At 39.5% G+C, this 26,357-nt stretch overlaps 1 protein-coding gene across 1 annotated transcript in view; it reads right to left on the minus strand.

Moving 5' to 3' along the window:
• The window catches only part of Ryr3 (ryanodine receptor 3), a 359,038-nt gene that overhangs the window by 303,280 nt on the left and 29,401 nt on the right, over nt 1–26,357 (minus strand). Inside the window, exon 3 of the mRNA XM_076849384.2 lies at nt 15,284–15,391. Coding sequence (XP_076705499.2) covers nt 15,284–15,391 — 108 coding nt within the window. The remainder of the gene's footprint in view (nt 1–15,283; nt 15,392–26,357) is intronic.

Raw genomic sequence — 26,357 nt, forward strand, 5'->3', positions numbered from 1 at the left:
ATTTTACTATAGTTGTGGAACAAATTAAATGACTCTGAAGTCCCTATTAGACCCGGGATTTTGCAGATACCTCATGTGAGGAAGACGGATGAGCACTTTCCAATGAGGGCCAACAGTGACTATTGAGATGCCTCTAAATTGGGCCTAGGGTCATCTAGAATGCATTTGTGATTTCCCTTGGGCATAGGTACCACTGGAAAGTTAGACAAAGCAGTAGCTTTGACACACATTTCTTATTATGATGCCTTTAAAAAAATCAACAGGAGAGATTTGTCCTGGTGCTAATGACATTTAGACCAATGACAAATATACTTTGGAAAAAAGTAAGGCAATTTTTTTCCTCTCCCATAGCTAACAGATGGATTTCTAAGAGCTGAACATTTCCAAGTGCATTCTTTACAGAAAAGGACTCCGTAAGCAAAATTTGTTTTTCACTTTTCTGGTTTTTATATGAAGCACCCATTCTCCTTAGCATTCATCAGATCTCTGATGGACCAACGGCCACAGAGGGTCAAGACCAACGACTTGGCCTCATTACTTTTTACTAAATGTAATGTACATGAATATTTCCTACAAAGAGTCTAACATTTGAAAAGTCAGATCACCTTGATATGACAAAATAAATACTAACTCTACTCTTTGTAAAAAAAAAAAAAAAGTCACTGTTCATTCTGGGGATTTAAAGTTAAAGGAGAGTAAGTTTTTATCATATAATCTCTGCTAAGTCTTACTGTGTGCAAACACATCTACCTGTGTGGGCTATAAAGTAGAAGGTGAAATTGATTATAGTCTGTTTCCCTCCCTTCTGCATTCCTTAGACCTACAGATTTTTCCCCTCCCACCTGGATGTTCTGTATCACTGTCTCTCCATTTTCTTCATCTTTCTATCTCTGTTGTCCTCATCCCAACTATGATTATGCTGCATGTAGATGGATTCATCCTGTTCTCTCTATATTCACATAGAAATCCCAAGGCCAAGTTTATATTCCTAGGCAGAACAGGCTTTATTTCCCCTTGAAGTGTATGCAATGGTCTGGGGTAGAGAAGCTGATGCTCAAGGGCTCCGTGTACATGTAGATCTGTGGGTGGAGAGGAAAACAGGTCTTCCTGACACTCTGTACCTGTCCCTGGGCCAGGATCACTAGAGGAACTTTAAAAATGAAAGAAAAACAAGAAAAGTGCAAAACAGAATGCTGGGCCACCTTCCCAAGACTGATTTGTTGGTCTGTGTTGGGACCCGGGCTCTCTGCAAATTCTGATGCACATCCAGGCTTGACAGCCTCCCCTCTGGGACTTTCACAGCTGCACTGGACCCTGCACCTCAGCAATCAGTGTATTACTATGGTCAGCAAGTACTCCTCTGCTCTCAGAAGCATCTTCTGCACCCATAATTTACTTTCCTTTTAATATTTCTCCAGAATTCCCACAGAAGCAAAGAACAAATATGGTCACTTCCCCTCGACCTTGACAACTGTAGGGCTGATGTTCAACTCTCTCAATGCTGCTACCATGCACTTGTGAAGATGGAAAGATATAAATCCCTCCCACAAAATCTATGTGTGGTGAGGACTCTCAACAACGCCAGTTTGACACAGAAAGAGGTCCAGACCCACCTTGATCATTATCATCCACCCATCCTCACAAAAACTGATGGTCACCTGGACCCTTCATGAGCTGCCTTGAGGGAAGTGGGGACCTCTGTCCCCACCAACCTGGACTCTACAGGACCTGGGAAGAGATGGAGTTAATGGCAAATACAGAGAAGTTTGGGGGACAAGGACTGGCACTGTGCCTACTCACTGCTCGGTCACATACCCCCTGGAATGGGTCACCTCTGATCTTCTGTCCTCATTTCTATGACTTGCAGGTCCCCTTCAGAGTGCACCTTGGTCATCTGCATTCTTATTTACACTGTCTCACTTTCCTTTCTACAGGTCTAGCATCACTCAGAGTTGTGAACGTGTAGCACGGGTGCAATCAGACACGGACGGCTGGGTTCAAAAGCCCACCTTTCAGAGTCCTGGCTCAGGTCCAAGTGTTTGCCCACTGCTAGCTCTTTCAAATAAAAAAATTTAGGTTTTCTTGTTTTTTGTTTTGTTTTGTTTTTCTTCCAAAGCCTCCTCTGCCGATTGGTGAATGGAAGCTGGGACTTGAACAGAGCAAGCCTCACCTGATCTATTTTCTCCCCTTTGTGCAGAGAGCAAATTAATCACACTGACATTGGGAGAGTAACCTACTGGGCTGACAGCAAAACCTGACTTCCCCTGAGCCACAGGACACAGTGGCAAGGGAAGAAAGCATATTAAAAGGAGCACCCACAGAGCACCTGCGAGAGCAAGAGGAGGGCTAACGCTAAAGTGCTGAGTATGGGTTACAATGTGGGGAAAACAATTCCTACAAAATTAATAAAACTCAAACTACTCGTGTTCATGTTCATCTTCTCCAATGGATGGGGGAAATAAGCCAATCATTTTCCAGGGGCCTTGGTGTGGGCATCACTGATGTCATGCGAGGACATGGTACAGAACACTGCAGTATCTCTGCTCTCCCCATGGACAGGGATCTCTGGCAACAGGGAGTGCTCCTCAGAAGCACTTCTTCTGAAGAAGCAAGTAAATTATCTGAGGGAAGCAGTTTGTGATGGTCCTCAGGGACAAAAGCCTGGGGGAGACAGACAGACCGACATGAGCCAGAGCAGGTTGTATGATCACTGGAAAGCCACCACTGTCAATATCTACATATGCAGATATCATAGGGTTCAAGGAAGACAATCTTCAAGATGCTAGAAAACTGCCATGAAACCAGAGATTGGAAAGGACACAGCGTGCTTTTAAAATGAACGAGCAGAGAAAGAGCAGCGCAGTTCGATACAGCTGTGGACCACAGGAACACTGTTGCCTCGGAGAGCAAAACGGCTGAGTAAGCTTTCATATGTAAGTAAGGCAGGGGAAAAGGGAGAGGTTAGAAGCACATTGGAGTCATCATTGTGAAGGTTAAATTCACGTTCTTCATAAAAATAAAGTCTTGTTCTGTCACGAGGGTGATATAAGTTGCCTCTCCTCTGGTGTCATGCTAGTATCTCTTCCAATCTCATGCCGGACTGGTCATGGCAGGAGCAATGAAATATACATCCCCAATACCAGAATTTATTCTCCAATATTAGTCTCTGGGAAATGGAACCAGAGATACTAAAGAGTTGTCCAATTTCATGTCTTGTGGCTGAAAAATTCAGATAGGCCTGGGTCACCCTTATTACTCAAAGACATCAGTGGTATTGTTATAAAAGGTTAATGACGCTCCCTTGACTCAAACAGGGAGCATCTGAGCATCCAGGAGAAAATGATGCCTATATTTTGTAACATATTTTAAAAGAAATGTGATTCTAAGATGATAGTGAAGCAGGGGTGTGGTGGCACATGGCATGAAGTGGCCACTATAATGCACCTGTGAATTTCCAGTATAAACTTACAGCAGGATAATTTGGCTCAAATTATGATAGTAGTGAACTTGTAAATCACTAGAAGACTATAAAATAAGGTCATAAATTAGGCTATTCAAAATGTGGGGTAATGTATTGGGTTTTTGACATCAATTTCATTATCATAGTGATACAGGTTGTCTCTTGTTAGTGGTCACTTATTTTTTTAAGTCAGTCTGTAAGATTACAGATCTCTCTGGGAGAGAATTCTGGCAAGACCTCCTTGGTTACAAATTGGGTGGTCTAAAGCCAGCTGGAATGAGCTTCAGGAGCTCTGTGAACAGTAGGGGTGGCCTATTATCTGACTCAGCATCCTCCTTCTTGGGAGCCCACTGGGATTTGTCACAAAAAATTGGATTTGGCCAGAGATATTTTCCTAGATCAAGTTTGTGCATACAAAACAGATCTTAGAGCTATGGGTCTTTTGCTTTGAAGGGATACACACACACACACACACACACACACACACACACACACACACACACATATATATATATATATACACATGTTAAAAAAAAGGATCCTCTCTAAAGGTAGACGTACCTCTGTTTTGTGATAGAACTTGAGGATAAACTAAAGTAGTCCCTACTGAATGAAACATAGGATTGTGTGAAATATGGAGCTCTCTTGATTATTTTGTCATGTTTTATAAGATACATCAATTAGAGCATTCTTCAGAAGAAGTGATTGAAGAAACTGACTTAAAAATAGTTCAGTGTAACAAATCAAAATAATAGAAGCTGTTTTTCTTCTGTTAGGATTACATTTCAGTGGCGGAATACCATAAATAAAATAAAAAGGGTAGATATACATAGGTTCCTCTTATACACAGGGATGCATTTGGAAATACTCACCTTTCCAAATGTTGAGTGATATAAACCATGCATAAGAAAGAAAATAACAATACCAAAGGATGTGAAGACCATTAGAATTAATATATTTAGAAAAACGTACACGTCAATGAGTCCATAATTATGAATCGAAGACAAATAGGGGAAAGGGACTGGCGTAACTGAAGAATGTTCTCAATTCCTGTAAACACAAAATTTAGATGACACACAAAACTAGTTGGAATTGTATCTGTTCGGACCAGAGATTTAACACCATGAACTTAATATTCCCCTTTGCCCTGGGAACAGGTCAATCTATTAAAGAATTGCAATTGAAATGAGCAGAGTTAGAGATGAGGTAACCACAATCTAGGTGGCTTTACATGGGGAGGGGAGAGCAAGGAGTTCAAAATTAATCTGTGCCATAGGAAAAGACTGAGGCAATAAGAGAGGGGATTGGAGCTTCACATAATGGATTAACATCTCGAGGGAGTCTGGGAATTCTGTTTCTTGCGCTGACTTGGACTGAAATGAGCTAATAAATCATGAGCTATAAGCCTGTTGCTTCACCTACCCTATGCATTCAAGAGGTCGCCTGGAAGGAACAATGAACTGGGAGACAGCAGTTGCTCATTCTCCCAGCAACCAGGGTCAACTGTCTAGGGTCACAGAAATGTAGCTTCTGCTGCTTAGACTGCTCCCAGGCCTTTAGCATCTGTTCAGGGAGTTAGGTCTTCCTGGGTAGGATGCTGAGATGAACATAAAGTCAAGACCCCCATAAAATTGACAACCCTGAGCAGAGCAAGAGGTTCTGAAATGCTATCTCGTTAAAAGTTCAACTCCCCTCTTTTTCTAATGTTGGAAATCCATAGGTTTTAACTCGTGTAAAAACATGTTCTAACCCATTTTAAGGCAGAGGGGTTATGAATTTGAGATATATGCTGCTTCAGATTGTTATTTCCAACATGTGTGTAATTCTAAAATTGTACCGGGTTTGCAAATAGTCTCTTTACCAAAATGGCATGGGAAATTCCCCAGAGAAGACAGAAGGTTAAGTTGCCAGGGTACTGAAGTATGTAGACACAATACTACAGAGCACTGGGGGAAAATGTCTCTTTCTCCTCTGTAGCTGTGTTCTCAATCGAAAATGTATAGTATGATGTTCAGTTTTAGAGGTTTGGCACCATAGCTCTCTCCGCATGATTGACTGACGATGCCTCAGTAATTACAAATTGATCACCTATACCCATTGAAAATGTGGAGGCTTTTGCACCCTAGAATTTATTTCTGAAAATTTCTAAAACCAAATCACAATTTTAGAAAATAAACAACTGTAAAGATACAAAAAGTAATGCATTCAGCTTACCATTCTACTATCTCATCAAAGACTTGAAAACAAAAAAAAATTTAAAAAAACTCTGTGTTGATAGGAACATAGGAACAGCTCTCACTTCCTTCTTTGGGACAACACTCCAGCTCTTCTGCCTATCTCACTTCACCTTCTCAAAGCAGATGAGCAGCACCAATGGCATGAGGCCCGCGTGGCCCCCCGCTGCACGTCATTAATGGAATGGAAGCAGGTGACTACTGTAAACATGCTATTGTCAATGCATGTTTCTCTCCATAATAAGAAAAGAAGGGGCATCACTAGAACTCAGAGCACCTCTCCCCTTCCATCACAGAGATAAGATCCATTGCTGTCCACAAAATAACTACAACCAACAAGGGCATCGACTCTCTGGCTTTTACAAAGGGGAAAAAAAAAATTAAAGCAATAACTTGTAAGTCAAAGCATAAGTCTAATACTTGGGCAAAACCACTTAGCACATGGAATTCATGCGCTCTACACAATAGGTTTATAAGTTTCACGAGTTTAAGAACCAGTAAAATTTCAATTACCAGAGAAAAGCTAATAATTAGCATAGTAAGGGCATCCAAAAAAGCAAACGGTCACCGATATTATTGCCATAATATCTGAAATGAAAATAACTTTATAACCATAAAACTGTTTAAGTATTAAAAAGGGCACAGTCCATCATCATAGAAATCCTTTTTTTTTTTTTTTTTAAAGCAAATCTTTCCGTTTATAAAGTTAACTTAATAAATTGATTTTCCTGGTGTTTGGAGAGCCTTTCATCAGAGTTAGTGGCTATTAAATATCTGTCCCAGATCCAGTGTGTAAGCCAAGAGCCCACATTTTACAGATGGGAACAACAAGGTCCAGAGAGTGGCTACAGGAAGGCCAGAATGGCCAACCCCACCTAGTGAAGCACTTTCCTCCCTCACACCAGAGCAACACTTCAGGGCCATCAACAAAGCAAAGCACCATCTACATCTCTACTCTCAGCAGGAGCCCCAGCTCAGCCACAGGAAACACCAGGTAAAAACAAAAGCATTTTGTCTCCAGTTTTCACCCTCCTTTGCAGGTGACCATTCCAGCCCTCTGCCGAGCAGGGGTCATCATTTTGACCCCATGGGTCTCCTCAATCTTCCTGTCTTTATTCCCGCTTTATTTTCATTGGTTCAACTTCATCCTCTGAGATCCTTGCCTTCTAAGACCAAACAGTGGGAATCAGGGATTCTCTGGTGCCAGTTTTTCTTCACTATCAAAATTGGTGCTTTTATTAATCTTTCACAAAATGGAAATAAGTTGTAGTTTTTTCTAGTTCATTTACTTCTCTCTACCAATACATAATTTAAACTCTGGTAGCTATTAAAAGTGAATTATATGATCAAAGAAAATATCTAATAAATAAACCGAAAGACTTCAATTCTCTCAGGAGTTCTTGAATTCCAAAATTCCAAATGTGCATTATTTTTTGGGTCAGGGGAGGGTACCAGGGATTGAACCCAGGGACACTTAATCACTGAGCTACATTCTCAGCTCTTTTTTTATTTTGAGACAGGATTTCACTAAGTTGCTTAGGGTTTTGCTAAGTTGCTAAAGCTGGCTTTGAACTTGTGATCCTCCTGCCTGAGCCTCCTCAGCTAGGTTTACAGACATGCACCACTACGCCTGTCCCAAGTGTGTATTACTTTTAAAAAGGCAAGCAAGTGTGTTAAAAGGTTTCCCTTAAATGCAGATATCCTGCAATTTAGGATTGAAACATACTCCTAAAATTGCAGCTGAAGTACATTTTTACAGCCCATCTCTGCCCCTGCCCTCCAATCAGTCATTTCTCTAAAAAATTTCAGGGAAATCTTTCATTAAAACAACCCCTTGAAAAATATAGGTATATCCACATTGTATGTCCCAGAGAAAGCTTAGATATCCAGATCCCTCCATGCCCCTCTAAGAAACTTTAATGAAGATGTTTAAATTTTTTTTTGCAATTAAAATACAAAAACCAAACACCTTCAGTCCACCCTGGGGAAAAAGCTCAAGCTTTCTAAGATGACTGAAGTCACTATGACACAACTATTCTAACAGAGCATTTCGACATCACAGCAAGAATGTAAAGAACTCCAGAGTGTGTGTAACATTAGCAAAGCTAAATGTTATCACACTTGCAAAACCACATCAGGGTTACACAGGCACACTGCTCTTCAGCATGAGGTGCCAACTTCTGAACAAGCCAGCTTCACCAAAGAAAAGACAACTGTACTAAAGCTGCAGCATGATATGCAGGAAATGGAAGATTCAAGAGCGTCTGGAACTTTAAAATTTCATTCTGTGGGCTCTTCTGTTTGAAAATGCTTCTAGGAGGACATGAAGAAATGTAAAAAGCTAGTTAACCTTTATGGTTGTTCTGAATTGTGGACAGGAACATTCGATTATTCTGCTGGTTCACTTTGGGGGTATTGTACGAAAAATAAAAAAAAAATATCCAACTAGCTTTTTCCATTTTTATTATGAATTCCAGCCTTATGAAGAGTAGGGCTGGAGATGCATAATAGTACTGGTCGGGTTTTGAAGCATTGAAAAGCTTGGAGCAAGGCAAAGCTGCACACTTCTGTCCTCTTATCAAGTGGAAACCTATGGCCACAGTCCATCTAGACCACACCAGAAGTAAAAGAGACTTTGAAAAGAGGAAAAGATTTTGTCTTAAAGGAAAATAGAATGAGTCCACAGATAAACCATTCTCCTAATGGCTGAACAGTGGTAAAATAAGCCGGTTGGCCAAGAATTTCTAAGTGTGCAGCCACCTCTAATTCCACAAGATCCAATGTGGGGAGCAGTAGTGTCTTTTCAAAAATTGCAGAGGCACAAAGAATGGAAATGCCCTGAGCACTCACAAGTGAAAGGCATGGTTCAGTACAAAAACAGCCGAAGTCAGTGTTCCATGCAAAAATACAGGTATATTAAATGAGTGTATGACATACCCATTCCGAGAGGTCACCGAGCTAGCGAAATCAAAAACAAAACAGGAAGTGGATATTTTAGTGTGCACAGGTCTTGCTGAAAGCTTTCAACTTATCTGAGGTACCTATGGATGTTTACTATAGAAAAAGAACACACAGTGAGTCAAGGGGGTAGATTTCCTACCAGGCGAATATTTCACATTGCTAGATGTTAGCAGTGGCAGTAGAGGTAGAAGTTGGTCTTTACTTCTTTCTTCTTAGTACAGTGCTGAGGTCATCAAGAGACTATAAGCAAGCAATTTGTTTTAGCCTCAGTTTGACTACAGCACTTTTACAGAATTACATTTATATTAGAACATTGAACAAAAGAAGGCAATTTAGAACATCTTTATCTTAGAAATGCTCTAATTTATCAGGTTTTTTTTTTTTTTAATATCAAAGAAGGTGTTTTCTTACCCTGAAGATAGATCTTCAAGATGGCATATTTTAACTAAAAATTGTGTCATCAAAAGGCTAGTCCAAAAATGAAATATGAGTTATTTGCACATGTATTCATAAATATCAGCTTATCAAGGAAATATTAAAATCCATTATATCAGCATAAAATTCTAAAATCTTAGCAAAACGAGATATAAAACAGTAAGGAGTAGAAAGGAAAGGGCAGAGAGAAAAGACATTTAATTACAATTTGCTCTGTGAGGGGAAAAACATTGAAACCTTAGTTTTTGGGACGAACTTCACTTATAATATTTAATTTCTCCAAAATAATGGCTGGATCTTTTAGAAAATAAATGCTACCAAGACTACAGAATACCTTTTCTTGCATAAGAAAAAAGGAATCAGGCCTCATAAAACATTAGAATTATATAACCAACACCTTGTGCTGTAGGGCTGCTGTCCCAGATGACGATGGAATATTCCTTTTTGTCCACGACAAAACAGAAAATAACAAACACATTGACTCACTCTACCTAAATATATGGGAGCTGAGGTCTCAAGCAATGGCTAAAACAAACAAGTCAACATTTTCATAGCCATTCAGTGATGGAGTACAGCCTATGGGCACCGGAAGAAGTGAGGTAATGACACATTCCCATTCTAACTTGGTGTATTACACCCACCACAGCCCAGGAGAGAGAACTTGTGCACTTAAGTGATGTCCTTCTTTAGAGATGGTGAAACCAAAGCCCAGAGTCTGTACGAGATGTGCCTGGGGTTACATTTCCAGTTGGTGGCAATGTTAGAACCAAACCTAAACCTGTTTCCCAGATTTGTCCCCCATGAGTAAATCTGTAAGGTGAATGCCAACAGAGCAGGTTTTAAAGAGCAGGTTTTGATGAGCTTTTACTCATAAGAGTATTCTTACCAAGAGATTTGTTCGTAGTTGGTGTGGACTACAAGCCATAGATTAAGAAACAACTACAACAACAAAAACCCAGTTGCATTCAATGTCAGAATGTTATTTTTATCCTGCCAGAAAGAAAGAGGCAAGGATTCTCTTGCCTTCCCTTTTCTAGGGGCATTTGTGCAAAATCTCAGTCAGGGCATAGCTCAGTCTTCAAGCAAGGGGACTTCTAATTCCCCTTATCAACACCTGTTCTGCTGTTCATCACTGAGCATCATCAGGATAGAAACACCTTTGGCAGATTCTTTTTTTAAATGATGTTCTCACCTGTTGCTCAACTTTCTGTGACTTCACAAGATGGATAAATGTCCTGAACTTGGCTGCAAGGTAAGAAATTACTGTAGTGTATCTCATGACATGTATCTTAAGCAACTTTATGAAAATATGAATGTTTATGCTTCACTGGCCATTTTGAGTTCACATGATAGCAGGCATTAACCCCCGCCTCTTGACAGGCACTAGTATGCCATCCTCAGGAAGCAGGGACACATGACAAATGTGCCACATCATACCTGAGCATTTCTCTAGCAGCTGCACTGTGAGTAGCATTTCTCACTCCAAAGACAAGGACGAATGAAAGGAGCCTGAAACTTACTTTAGAGATAATGGCTATTATACAAGTAATACAGGGAAATAAAGAAGAATCTCTCAGTGAGGACATTTACGATAAAGGTTCTTGTAGAAATAATATCTTTCCAGGTCACATTTTTCAATCAAGAAGACTGACTGTATATTAGCATGCCAGATATCTTAGCTTCTACAGTCAGGCATGGATATGGATAAAACATAACATTCACATTGCACCCACAGCACTAGTTCATTATATATATATATATAAACTCTCACATCAGTTTTAAAAGTCTTCATTAATGAAGTCAACTTTTAGAAACAGAATGCTCACAAGAAGGATGTAATTGGTAATTGTGTCAATCAAGGTCTTTCATTTCTGGAAGCATTATGCTAGCTCATATCAAAATCCATTGAGACTTATGTAGCCCTCCACTTAATATGCTCCTGGTCATGCAGGTCGGGACCGCTCCTTCCTTATAGGCAGTTTGAATATTACTGAAGTGCTGGGAGCCATCAGCCAAGTAGGTATGACAATCTCCTTGCCAGCTTACTCCCATGCTGTCTAGTGGAAGGACTTCTGAAAGGTGACCTTGCTCAAGGACCTGGGCGGTTTAGCATAATAGGAGAGTAGGGTGTTCCCCCTTTAGAATAGGGCGGTTTAGCATAATAGGAGATTAGGGTGTTCCCCCTTTAGAATAGGGCGTATCCTGCTGCTGAGTTCCTCTTGAGTTCTTAGGGTCAGACAGTATATTTTGGGAGACAGAAGCCCATGTGGAGTGGATTTGGGCAGAGTAGTGGATTTGGGAGAGAGTGGATTTGGGCAGAGAACATGGATTCCCCCAGAGTGTGTTTGTAGACGGCCGGTGTGAGTTCGGGAATAAAGAATTGCTGTTTGAATCTGCAAGCTGTGTGGAGACTCGTGATTTGTGCCCAGCCAGAGACTGCGGCACTGAAGAATCTGTGACAGGATGAAGTAGACCAGAGAGAAATAGAAGAGCCCATGCCCACAGGCAGCTGTGGGCAATGATATCATTTAATTCTCACCCAATCATATGAGGTAGGTTGCATTTGGACCATGTGGGAGGCAAGGGAAGGGAAGAGAAATAACTTGTACCAGAGGTCACCTGGTCTTGCATAGGCTAGACTGAAAATATCTGCCCGACTCTAAGGAGATCTTCTCCCCCCACCTCCAAATGAATGCTGCTTATTCTAACTTAAGTTATTTCTACAAGAACAGCAAATGAGGGTTTAGAGGGAAATGGTGACATCGCCAATGGATCCATGTCATGCTGAAAGGTAATGGACATTCCCATACACAGACTATGGATCCAGTCAACTGAAAAGTGACAATACTTTAATATTCATATGCAGGGATTTTCCTTGCAACCACCAGCCATGAAATTGGCCACAGTGCCAAGTATCTACCTGCTGGTAATTTTCCCCAGAAGAAAATGAGACAGGATTAGACCAGAGGTAAAGTGACCCAAAGATGAGCTTAGCTAGGCAGGCTCTGAGAAGCACCAAATCCTCTTTGTCCCTAAGTCCTCCTCCTCATTTATACTCCTTTCAACATAAAGCCAGCTCCCATGTGTTCCTGGCTGGAGTTAAGGACATTTCAATAATAAAACAAAAAAATTAAAAAGAACCTCTCTGGTGTTAAATTTAGTTAAGCACCTTTGTTTTCTTTGTTAGCAAGGGAAATTGCTGCAGAATCATAAATCCTCGCAGACTTCTATGAATGAATAAACAACTGAAGTCATTTTTAAAAAACACTCAGTTGCTACACAGCAGTGAATAGACGCACCACACAAGGGCTTATTTATGACCAGAAGTAAAAAATATTGCACCACTCAAAGCATCCCGTTTGGTGGCAGTCATCATCATTAGTGGAAGTAATACTTATTTAAAAGCAGTAAATGGCTATTTTAAAACAGAATGAAATGGCATGCAAAGGAGGCATCATCCCGCTCACACATCCCCGGGCTTTCCAGACAATCATTATGATCTGTCGTGTTCACTTGCTTCTCTCTCCATCTTCCCTTTTCTTCCCCCTGCTGAATATTATCTTCTAAAACCAAGTTAAGTACTAATAGTAAATGTGCACAGTAGTCACTTCAGAAAGCAAACCAATCAGATGCAAGAGATTATATGGCAAAGTACTAAAAACAGTACTTCTCATATTAAAGACTGAGAGTCGAGATGGAATTTTAAGAGGATTCTAAGAGATTCTAGAACCTGAAGCTTTTGTCTGGGTAACTAGTTTGTGGAGCTGCCAATGGATTGTAAAATCATCTCAGTGAATAATGATAATAAATGTGTCAGAACAGGAAATAACTATCAGATTTTTCCTATCTTCGGTAAAATAGCACCAAAAAGGCAATAACATGGGTAATTTCAGAGTTTGACACACTATGGTAATTGTTATCCAATGGATATTTAATAAAAATTTTATTGATCATTTATTTTGGATATGAATTTTCAGTAAGATTTAGTGTATTGCTCTCTAAACATTGTAAATTATTTAAGTCCTTCAAATATACAGCTATATTGAAAAATCTTCCACTATAACATGGATGGAGATTAAGGTCGGTCTTATTCATATGTTTTTAAAGCTAAGGATTCAAATTTCATTAAGTTTCTCTTCCCTCTATATGGGAAATGAGTTATTGCTTACTTCTCTTTAAGAGAAGCCCAGTTAAGACTATTTTTTAAAATTCTTGGCAACAAAGGAGAACAACGAACTTCTGAGTTTGCTTTCTCATCTGTAGGACTCTCTGACCCACTCAAGCTAAACGTTAGAGCAAAAGGAGTCCTTCGAAATGCACTTTTTGAACCAAACAGGATAAGACAATACCCAAGGGATAATTCTCCAGTTAGCACAGTATCTAGATCTTTCACAATTTCTAGGTTAAGGAAGTAAGGAGGTTGGGTCTACCAGACCTTATAGGATACCGAAAGTGATAATCATCACTTGATAACAATCAATCAGATCTTCCTTTTCAAAGATTCCTGTACGTGATGAGTCTTGGAAAAAGGGTAATAAAAAATATATTGTTTCACTAAACTGCAAGTATTTGAGGGTGTGTAAAAAATGTGAAGAGCTGAGGTCAGTGCCAGGAAAGGGGGAAATGGACCCAGATTAAGGTCAATGTTAAATGAACAAAAATCTCACTGTATTAATGCTCCAGGGGAAAGAGAAAAGCTATTTTCTGGAGACTAACTGAAGCACATTGTTTTAAATCAAAAGAGTGAAGAACCACAAACCCTTGGTGTTTAGGATCCTAGAGATCTAATTAAACATTTTAATTTTATAGGTGAGAACATTGTGGTCCAGTGAGATTAGAAGACTTGCCTAAGATCTCATTAAGAGCTGGAAAATGACCAAATTATAAAAATTGCTTTAATGGATTCTGTGGTCACTGTCTCTTCTACCACAAAGGAGACATTTCTGTATTATGTATGAGCTCATGCAAGCAAAGTAATGATAAACTGTGTTACTTGGTAACTGCAAATGGTTCCTACCCACAGGCAGGGTCCTCTCCAGAATAAGAAAATAAGACCTGCGATTACAGAACAGTGGTAAGAACTGACAGAGGATGTACTTAGTGCTGCCCACACAACAGACCTGCGGGGTCACGGGAGGTTTCTCAGTTGATCTAATACCTAAACTGGTTCCTTGAAGGATCCAGAGGGATTATATAAGGGGAAAGAGAGGAGGAGGAAAGCTGTTCCACATGAAGGAAATAGCTGATGGGGAGGATCAGAGGTGAAAAAAGAACTGCATGTTTGAGGCAGTGAAAGGAATTCCACTGGGTGGGACAAGTGCTGGGTGGGCTGTGGTGAGAAATGGAACAGACAGGTGCACAGGGCCCACCAAATCTTAAAGGGCATTAAGTTGTGTTAAGGAATTTGGAATTTACCTGAAGGTAATGGGCAAAGGATTTTTAACACAGAAGTGTAATAATTGAATTTGCATTTTAGAAAGAAGATTATGATTACTGAGTGAAAGCCTGAGGAGGGGGTAAGTACAGAAGGAATCAAAGCAGTTAATGGACTGCTGCAATATTTCAGAAGATAGATGAGGGAGTGTGGGAGAGTGCGGAGGGTGGAGAAAAACTAGTTGGAAGAAGGAGATTTGAAATATTGGGGCTGTAGAATTTGATGATGAATAGACATAAATAAGTGTGGGTCATTAGGGAATAGAAGAATCAAAACTTATTCTGAAATATCTGCCGAATAAATGGTAGATATGGAGCACTGTCCCTCAGTTAAACACTTAAGGATCATTTTACTCACTACCAAGAAGCAGTGAAACTATTGAGTCCTGGGCACATGTCAAAGACCGAATTCTATAGAAAATGCTCTCCAAACTTCATGTAGCCTAGTTGTTTGTGCTCTATCAGAACAGTCATAAATCCCCAGTCAGATTTTCCCATTAAAAAACCCTTTTTCGCAGTCACCCTCAATCTCAAAGTCTTCCTCAGCCTCTCCATATCCCTTGGTGGGTTCTGGGGAAGGAGAGGAAGTAGGTTCAGAGTCTTGTGCCGTGCTTAGGCACAAAGATTTACTATCTTCATATGGATCATCTCAAAGTTTCCTAAGGGTTTCTAGCTACATACTGGAGGAATGAAGTTTGTAACCTGTTTTTCAACTGTGGTAAGTCCCAATCCCAATTGAGGAAATAATTCAGGTACTCACCCCTTCACCGCCATTTTCACCTGTGTTGGCAAGCATTTCCTGCAGGGCTCTGACAGAGAGGGACTGTTCCAGCACAAAATTGCAGACACAGAGATCTGGAGGAATATACTGTGGAAATAAAACCAGAGCGAAGACAGTTATTCGTATCAGTCAGGATTCAGCCACACAATCACATCTCAGAAGCAAGAGCCTATGAAGCAAACTGACAATTGGATGGATAGAAAAAGTTGGCTTTTCAAATCAATCCTTAGCAAGAAGAGTGAGGCAGAAAGCATCACAATACCAGACCTTAAACTATACTACAGAGCCATAGTAACAAAAACAGCATGGTACTGGCACCAAAACAGACATGCAGACTAATGGTACAGAATAGAAGATAGAGACAAACCTACACAAATACAGTTATCGCATACTAGACATAGGCACATAAATATTCATTGGAGAAAAGATAGGCACAAATGGTGCTGGGAAAATTAGAAACCCATGTGTAGCAAAATAAAATTAAACCCATCTCTCTCATCCTGCACAAAACACAACTCAAAGTGAATAAGAAACTTAGGAATTAGAACAGAGACCCTGCACCTAATAGAAGAAAAAGTGGGCCCAAATCTTCACCATGTTGGCTTAGGATCTGATTTCCTTAACAGGACTCCTAAAGCGCAAGAAGTTAAAAAAAAAAAAAAATCAATAAATGGGATGGATTCAAACTAAAAAGCATCTTTCAGCAAAGGAACCAATCAATAACATGAAGAGAGAGCTTACAGAATGGGAGGAAATCTTTGCCACCTGCACCTCAGATAGAGCACTAATCTCCAGGATATATAAAGAACTCAAAAAACTTAACACCAAAAAAAAAAAAAAAAAAAAAACCACAAAAGAACGCAATCAATAAGTGGGCTAAGAAACTAAACAGACTCTTCTCAGAAGAGGATATACAATCAATTGACAAATATATATATGAAAAAATATTCAACCTTTCTAGCACTTACAGAAATGCAAATCAAAACTACTCTAAGATTTCATCTCCAGTCAAAATGACAATTATCAATAATACAAGCAATAATAAGGTTGGTGAGAATGTGGGTAAAATGATACACTCATATATTGTTGGTGGGACTGCAAATTGGTACAAACATTCTGAAAAGCAGCTTGGAGATTCCTCAGAAAACTTTGAATGGAACCACCATTTGACACAGCTACCCCATTCCTTGGTTTATATCCAGAGGATTTAAAATCAGCATACTACAGTGTTGCAGCCATATCAATGTTTATAACAGCTCAATTCACAATAGCAAAACTATGAAACCAACTTAGATGCCCTTGAATAGATGAATGGATTAGAAAAGTATAGTATATATACACAATGGACTATTACTCAGCCTTAAAGAAAAAAATTATGACATTTATAGGTAAATGGATGGAGCTGGAGAATATCATGCTAAGTGAAATAAGCCAACCCCCCCAAACCAAAGACCAAATGTTTTCTCTGATATGCAGATTCCAACTCACAATAAGAGGTGGGTAGGAAAGAATAGAGAGGTACTTTGGATTAGGCAGAGGGGAGTGAAGGGAGGGGATTGGGTAAGGGGGTAGGAAGGATAGTAGATTGAATCTGACATCATTACCCTATGTGCATATATGATTACACAACCGGTATGATTCTACATCAAGTATAGCCACAAGAATGAGAAGTTTTACTCCATATATGTATAATGTGTCAAAGTTTTATTATGGCTTTCTCCTGTCATGTATAACTAATTAGAACAAATAAAAAAAATTTGAAAAAAAATATATCTTAACTTGAATAAAGGGAAGCCAAGTTTTAAGCTGGATTCCACAGGCCGAGAAGAAAAGCCCCAATCTCAAGGGAACGGTGGCCAAGTGGATCAGTTTGAGCTAAGGCTGGTGGTGTGTTTGGGAGAACCCCCAATGGCCCTGCAGAAGGGCCATGAGGCCAGGGTCCTTCACACCCATGTTTGAGTGGGATCAAAAGAAGGAGGTCCCTGGAATCTCATCCATTTACAAGAGGGCAGTGGACAGATCAGAATGTGGCTCTAGATCACAATTACCAAAACAGGGAATCCATCTATTTGTTGAGAAACCCTGGATGCCACAGCATTAAAAGTGGCAGTAGAGGGGGTTAAAAGCTGTGTAAGTAGAGTTCTGAACAATAAATGTCCAGACAAGAACTGGTGACTCTACGGCAACCACTCTGATGTCCTAGAATCAGCTGACGGTGGTCAGTTACTGGCATAACTGTGCCTATTCTGGAACCTTTCTCAACAATGGTTAAAGACCTTCTCTGAACACTAATAACAGTTAACTCTGAGTGAGCACTTCCCCAGGGCAGGCACTGTTGTAAGTGCTCTGCAAAAATTAACTCATTTCATCCTTAGAACTACCCAGCAAGTTAAGGACTCTTAATATTCCAGTTTATAGACAAGGAAACTAAGGCACAGAGAATTTATAACCAGGTATTTTATTTGCCCAAGCCAGAATGACATCGGGCAGCCTATCTCCAAAGTTCATGCACTTAACATTGTTCCTGCTAATAAAAATATTACAATTTTTTTTCATGACTAGAACACTGTATATCAGCAAATATTTAAGCATTATACTTAAGTGCAGTGCCCGACAATGAGAGAGATACAAAGAGACATAAAACAAAATCATCGTTCCTTGGGAGCTTACAGTTCACAATACACCACCTTTCCTGAGAACACAACACTCGATTGTCTGGCATACCAATCCATTGGCAGAATGTTGGCACCATGGGAATAGAAGGAATAAGGAATGTGGGCCAGAAATCACTGACAGCTATTCCTAACACTTCAAGTCAGGTAGAGCTGTTTCCATGGAGCTCCAATTTAAAAAGCTAAAGCTAGCCTTCTACTAAGACTCAGATAACCTTTCTGACTAGGATTTTCATTTTAAAAATTAAAGATAATGAAATTTGCCATCTTTAAGTTCCCTTTAATTTCCAAGCGTTTGTACATTCTTCATACCTTCCCTTGTCCTTAAAAATAATGTAGTGTACCCCTGCTGGACCTGCCTTCAATACTCTTTTATTAAAGTTTTAAGGCCCCTTTATTAAAGTATGAAGCCAAGGACAGTAATCCTATTGCAAAGGCTACTGGCAACTTACATTTCTACTATGGATTTGAGTGAGTACTTTTTTACTTAAGTACTTTTTTTTTTTTTAAACTCATGGTCTCTTTTTGATTAGGAACTATAAAAATAAGTCTCCCTAGAATTTTGACATTAAGGAAATTCCTCTGATTTCCTTTATTCAAATAGTTCAACCATATAACACAAGGAGGAGCACAGTCTTTATTTTGCGTGTATTCTGCTTTGTTTGCAAAGTCTGTTCTTGTAGCAGGTAATTAACTCATTTGTATGGGACTTGGGTGAGCAGGCAGCTGGTAATACAGAGCAAGCCTCCCACCCAGGAAGTGTTTTTGCACACACACAGCATCATTATGAAGTAGTAAACAATTATATGATGGAGGATTTCCCTAAACCTTGTGCTGCAAATAAGCATTACCCAACCTAAGTCTCCCCAAATGTAAGGCCATCTCAAGAGATTTCACAGATTTTTCTACTACTCTTAGCCTGCCTGGATTTTATGTTCCCAGAATAGGAAGCATAAAAGCCAGGGTCTGATCCTTTCTTCCTCCTTCACTTTATTATAGCATGTGATTTGGAGATTCTTCTATTCAGGAATAGCTTCAGTTAGGATTGGTACTTTAAAGGTGCTTTTGGTTTAATCAATGGAATGGTCTTAACATGACACATTTAACATTTGTGTCTAAACAATAGACAAATTCAGTCCATTCTCTTTAAGACAGAAACCTTCAGGGCTCCAAGCACTCAACATCCTTTCTCTGAGACTGTATGGCTGTCAGTAGTCTTTCTTCCCTGTGTCTAGTTTCTTGGACCAGGGACAGGTGCTCTCTTTTCTGTCATCTCCCATTCTGACAGAGAACCACTGACAGATAACACAGACACTGGGCAGGCTATAACTGTATCTGCCCTTTCCCTCTAGGTATTCAAAGTCTCAAGGTAGTCATGACTTTACTCCTGAACAGAATGGGTACACTGAAACAGGGGGATAGTGTGCACAGGGAGGAAACACCTCAAATGGGAACACAATTTTCCAGTTTCCTAACAGTTTAGTTTCTATACCTCTAGCACCTGGCCCCTGCCTGGACTCTCTATACTTGGTTCTATGGTCACGCTACTCTAACAACACACAGAACAATGTGTGGGCAGTGACAAGGAAGGGAACAGGGCAATAGGAATATCTGGAGAAAAACAATATCCAACTAGCAACTTGTGAAATGAATGGAGTCTAGCCACTGGGCCTATCATGCCAGCTGCCATCCTTAATTAAACTCCAAAGTGGCCTGAGCTTCTACCTCCACACTCCTGATGAATGAGCAAAGGCCACTGGATCATCAAAGCCCATTTTCTCGCATCTGAAGAGTTCCCCAGGAGGCCAGCTCACCATCTCTGTGCTCTGGAGCCAGTGCCTCAGTCACTCTGCCTGCTGGGTGGGGACTTGTGTTTAATGATTCTCAGCACGAAGAAAAGGGCTCTGTTGACATCTGCTCTGAAATAGCTCCTCATCACTCTGCCCAGCTCTGTCCTCACCCTGGACAAGCATTTCATTTCCAAGTGTCCTAGAGGAGACCTTGAGATGCCAGGGCTCTGGGTAAGCCAGGAACCAGTAGAAAATAGTAGGAGGGAAGGTTTATGTGTTATGCTGTGCTCCATAGCCTACATGACAGCATATTTTTCTAAGATGTACTGAACCCAAAATCATGGGAACCCAATGCCCCATTCCTGGTTATTTGACTTTCCTTTATTTAGCACCCACATTGAGCACTCAGCAGGGTGCTAGCCTTCAGGAAAACAAAGTGCAGAGCTGGTTATAAAGGAGGAGAACTGTCACCTCTATTATACTGTAAACCATAGTTTTGTGTATCAAAAACTATGCAAACTAAAACTAACTGTCCATTCCATGAGTTTGTGGGTTCTTTGGAAAACAGGTGCTGTGTTCTGCTTTTTGTGTCCCTGGTACACAAAACAGTAAAAGTTCCAACTCACACCTTCTTGAAAGTCTCTCTGTATCCTCTAAGACCATCCAGGTATGTGGCTGATGGTGACTATAGCTATAGACAAATTGTACCGGATCTCCTTGTTATTCAAAATGTTTTCTTCTTCCATTGTCATGGGTCTCTTCCTTTAGTTAAATTATCTGATTCACATACAGCCATGTCCCAGCGATCCCCCTGTAAGTTATGTTAGTAAGCTTTTTCTTGCTGTGACAAAAATACCTGAAAACAATTACCTTAAAGGAGAAAAGGTTTACTTTGTCTTACATTTTCAGAGGTTTGTGTCCATAGTTGCTTGGTCCTATCACTATGAGTTTATGGTGAGGCAAAACATCATGGCAGAGAGGGTGTGGTGGAACAGAGATGCTTACCCAATGGCAGACAGGAAGCAAAGAGAGAAAGCAAGGAATGGGCCAGGGACAAGAAGGGAATATGCTAGGGATAAGACATACTGTTCCAAGGCATACCCCCATACCTTCTTTTAATTAGGCTCCACTTTCTATAGTTTCCACCACCTCCCAATAGTCTATTCAATTATGAACCCACCAATGAGTTAGTCCATTAATGAGATCAGAGCCCTCATCATGACAATCACTTCCCAAAAGCCAGACACTGAACACTGTTCAAGTGGGGACATGAGCTTTTGGAAGACATGCAAGATCCAAACTATATCAACTTGAAATCAACATAGGGCATATTGTGAAAAGTGAACACTGGCATAGGACTGCCTGAGGTCAAATCTCTGTTCAACAACTTAGTTGAATGATATCAGGCAGGTAACATAATCTCTGTGCCTCAGTGTTATTATTTGTAAAATAGAGATATAATAGTATTTACTTTTCAGCATTAACAGTTTTTATGCCTAAAGTGCTTAAAATAGAGTATAATGTCTAGTAAATATTAAGTGTCAGATATTATCCAATGGAGCAATGAAATTAAAATAGCAATAAGTCAAAGATTCGCTTATGCAAAATAGAAACTTCAAAAATAACCTAAGAATAAGGCAACATTCCCACCCTTCAGGATTGTGTGATCTAGAGGAACGCTGGGGAAGCCGATGGACAATTTTCAAGTAAGAAAGTATGTGAGGAAACACAGTTGAAGATGGGTGAGGTAGGGGAGAAAACAAGAAAGGAGTTGATCATGTGTAAGAGGTGAGGGGTAGGTAAGGAGTCTACAGAAATGCGAAATGAGAGAGAAGGAGGAGGAGACATTAGACTGAGAAGGGTCTTGAGTCCTCTTGCTAAGGAAGAGAGCAGTAGGGTGGCATTAAAGGGAGTTATGTAGAAAGTGATACAATTAAATTTGCAACTTTGAATGATCATTGCAGGTCAAGTGTAAAGAGGTCTTAGACCAAGGCCAAGAGACAAATTAAGTAGGAGATTATTGCTAGAAAGTAGACAAGTGACAATGGCCTGAATTAAAGAAGTAACAACAGGAACGTGGAGAAGGAAATGGATTTCAAGGAGACATCAGAGAGATAGGCCTGCTGATTAATTGGATGTGGGAGATGATGAAAAATTGGAAGATGACCAGGTCTCTACTGGCTGGGATAGAATGCAAACAGGAATCAGCAAGACTAAGTCACAGAAAGTATCAGAAGGACCATGCAGATGGCAACCACACTTGGCAAAGTGCTCACTGGAATCTTTCATTTTGCCAGCAGAAAGGTGATGAGAGAGTTGGGAACCTTGAGATGATATGGGTATTCCTGCAGATATCTGCAGAGATAGCTTGATCTGGGAGAAGAGGACAATCTGTGTGGCTCTTATACATTGACAAATGAATTCCTGGAGTTGACCTGGATAACTACACTTCCTTTCTCATGTCCATCGTGCAGTCAATAATTACTTAGCAAATGTTTGCATTCAATACAGTACAAACTGCTATAGGAACAAAGAAAAGAGGTGATTTCTATCCTCGTGAAATATTAATAAAATAATAATAATAATAATAATTATTATTATTATTATTATTACTTATTTGAAGAGAAATCTCCTCTAACCAAGGTTTCACAGACACCAGCAAGTATATTTAATGCAAAATTGAGAGGTTTGGTATGTGAAGTTCTATAGGAACCCTTTCAGGGAAGTCATGATTAGGAAAGTTACCCAGGCAGGAGGTTGGTCTGAAGGGATGAACAAGATATATTCTTAACTTGAGCAAAAAGTTCCTGCACTTGGTAAGAAATCAACTTTTTGTTTAATGAATGATTGAGATAGGAGAATCATTTTTTCCATGTTCTGTATTGTATAAATTCTTTCTTTTCCATTTAAAATTCCATTAATTGAGGCAGTATTTTTAAGTTATGGGACTTATGTATACTCGCCTGCCTTTGCTTTTTTTTACCCAACTTCTCAAAGAAAAGATCACGACCACAAAGATATTGTGAACGAGAAAAAGCGGTGAGCAAAGGAAGGAGAAAGTACTGGATAACTCTACTTACTGATCTTTCTGCCTATATCTCCCACCCCATTCTCAGGACTGAGTCACGAGACAGATGCTGTCGATGTGGTATTACGGTTTAAGAGTGGTGTCCCCTTCTCTGTGGTTTCACTTTACTCAATTTTCATTGTCTGAGGTCAATTGTGGTCTCAAAATATTAAGTGGAAATTTCTAGAAATAAACTATTCATAAGTTTTAAATACCTTTTATTTTAGTATGTTACTACCATTGTTCTCTTATTACTATTGTTAATTTATAAATTAGGCTCAGTGAGGATTAAATTTTAACATAGGTAGGTATGTGCAAGAAAAACATAAGAAAGTTCTATACTAGCCTGTTTCAGGAATCCACAGGAAGTCCTGGAACATATTCTCAGAAGATAAGGGGAGACCACTATATCTGTTGATGGTATCTATGGATCAGCCCTATTGCAATGGGCGCATGCTTGCAAGCTGAAATTATGTCCAATGTTAATGACCTGGGGATAGGGAATGATTGTGCACAAGAAACCAGAACTAAGCAAGCAGAGCTGGGGCTGGAAAAAGTGAATCTCACATTCATGGACTATCAAGATAGTTCCTGGGATGTTCTTAGGCAACAAATGTTATGGACACATCCAATCAGAGACAGCAGGTCTGAAGCTAAGTAACACACTGGGGCAGGCCTCATGTCCTCCTCTGGGGTTCCATGCAAATAGGGATGGGGCAGTGACAATATTGATTGGATTGTGTAGCAATCAAAATTTAAGCCAGAGTGTCGTAATATTTTGGATCTTCCATCTTTATTTTACTTGTATTACTCTCCAGTGTTCAATAGACTTTAAAAAAAAAAATCTGCCATGTTGCAATATATTACTTTAAAGAAAAAAAATTAGTAAGCAAACAAGCCAGAACACTAAAAGTAATAAGCTTCTGCATGGCTACCAGGATGGTAAAAATCATTATCAAGATAGCAGAACATGGAGGGGGTCAAAATTGGGGTTCCTTTACCAGTCACCAAAAAGATGGCTCTACTCAGAAGTAATCCTTGTAACTTGTACATTTTATTAAGGGAGAAAGTGTTTCAATTGTCCCCTGATACAGTTTGTCTGTGGTTTGTCTCCCAGGGGTTCATATGTTGGCAACTTGGTTCCCAAGGTGATGATACGAGAGGTGATGAACCCTTACAGAGCTGAAACCTAGTGGGAAGGGGGTGAGGTCCCTGGGATCCTGCCCTAGGAAGGTTTACATAGTTCTTATGGAACCCCAGTTCACACACAAATAGGTTGTTATAAAAGAGAAAGACTGCACCCCCACCCCCCGCCCCAGCCTCCCGTCTTAATGATTTCCCCTCTCTTCCTGCCATTAAGCTATCCACCATTAGGCTCTCAGAGGCTGAATTAATGTGGCTGCCCAATTTTGGACTTTCAGCCTCTGAAACTGTGAGCAAAAATACTTCTTTATAAGGTACTTAGCCTCAAGAATTTTGTTTATGATGGAAAAATTGACCAATCTGCCCCCTTTATCTCTATTCATGCTTGGGACTATCTGGTCCAGGAATGAATAAGTCTGGTATTCACTCTCATGGCTCTAGTTTCAAACTGTAGACAAAAGTCTTTCTTTCCAAGGGCACTATATATACTGGTAGCAAGCAGAGCTGGACTCAGTCCCCAGTGGCCTGGCTTCTACATGCTCTGTATTTATTATATTTTATCACCCAGCCTCCAACAGGATTGATAACCATCTCCGTAAGATGGCTCCAGGTAGTCCCACTCAAAGACATAGAAGAGTTTGGGAAATCACCTCATCTAGGTAGAAACCCCTTTTTTCCTCTAGAAAATGTTCCAGGCTAAGCAGGCCCCATGGAGTACAGAGTGAAATTGAACAAGACCAACATTTCTTGGGATAGCATCAGAATATTCAGAAATGGATGTGTAGCTCTTATTTCAAGAGCTTTTGAGTACTTTACAGACATTATCTCATCCACCTACAGCAGACATTAGCTCATTATGAGCTATCAATTATTGATCATACATAATTATTTGCATTGTGTTTATACTTCAAAGACAGAGGCAGTCATTAACCAAACTAACCTTTACACCCCTTACCAGCCCAAATTCATTTAAGTTTTTATGCAGTACTTTTTCTTCGTTACCTGCGAAAAGTTGTTGATAGTTTATAATGAAAGTTACATAGCAAATGTCCAAATGTGAAGCTGTTGCTTAGTCACTGGCTTTCTACAAAAGAGGTAGAAATGATTTTACAACCACATTAGAAATAGGTCAACTGAGATATAAAGGAATTTGCTAAATCTTACATGGCAGTACAGAAATTAGAATGTATATATATTCACACACGTACATTTTAAACACATCTATGTAACTATGTACCAACCTATGTAACTAAGCCAGGCACTGCACTAAATGCTTTATAAATATGATCACATTTAACCTTTATCCAAATCCTTTCATATGAGAGATTAATTACACAAGGAAACAAACTCAAGAAGATTAAAATAACTTTCCTGCAATCATATTTCATGAAAGAATGTTTAATCCCTTTTTATAAAATTATTTTTTTATTTTAAGTTGTATAAACTATGGAATACACTAATAATTTGGTACATGTTTACAGTAGTATAAACATGTATGGTGATCAAGTCAGGGAGTTAACAGTTTCATTTCCAACTTTTTTAAAAAAACGATATTTACTATGTAATAATTGTACTTATTCCAGGCCATGGGCAGAATGATTTTAATATACGTATATTTAATATATGTATATGATATATACTGTGTGATAATTCAAAATATGTCTAATATATACTGATATATGGTATACACTGTGTGATATTATCAGTATATATTAGACATATTTTGAATATCAGGATAATTAATGTTTTCATCTCATTATTTTGTTTGTGGAGCCTCTGAGCTCCTCTCTTCTGGTTATTCATAAAATATGTAAGAGTTTATTGTGAACTATAATCTTGCCCCTGTTTTGTTAGAACATTTCAACCTTGAATTTAGACTTACTCTGCATCAATATCCCTGAATGGAGAGTTTCCATTCCTATACCAAGTTTGCAGAATTCTAATCCTGCTAGGCTGCCTCATTCCCCGCTTTTGTACTTGAACGTGAAGTTAAGGAAGGACTTCATGTTAGATTCTTGACTTTCTCAGAAGACTTCTCTGCTTTAGAATGGCCAATGGGAATGTAAAGACTACGATCTGTACTATCAGGGATTAAGAGCTTTATAAGCTCTAGATTCCTGGTGGGCGTGATCATTCCATCAACATCGAGTTCTAAAATCAGACCAATTATGCATGTAAACATTCTCTTCTAAAAAGCGATTCAGCTCTGAGAACAACGGGGCAAGTACCAATAACAGACATGCATTTGTAAATTTTCAAGGTGTATATCCAGATTTTAAAAATTAAGAGACTTTGCCAAGTAGCAATAAGAGCTGTTATTATAGAATGAGATTAAAAAATGGATAAAACCTTGATTATTTTTTAAAAAAATATTTGGCTAA

This window comes from Callospermophilus lateralis, chromosome 3, assembly GCF_048772815.1.
Source record: "Callospermophilus lateralis isolate mCalLat2 chromosome 3, mCalLat2.hap1, whole genome shotgun sequence".
NCBI lineage: Eukaryota > Metazoa > Chordata > Mammalia > Rodentia > Sciuridae > Callospermophilus > Callospermophilus lateralis.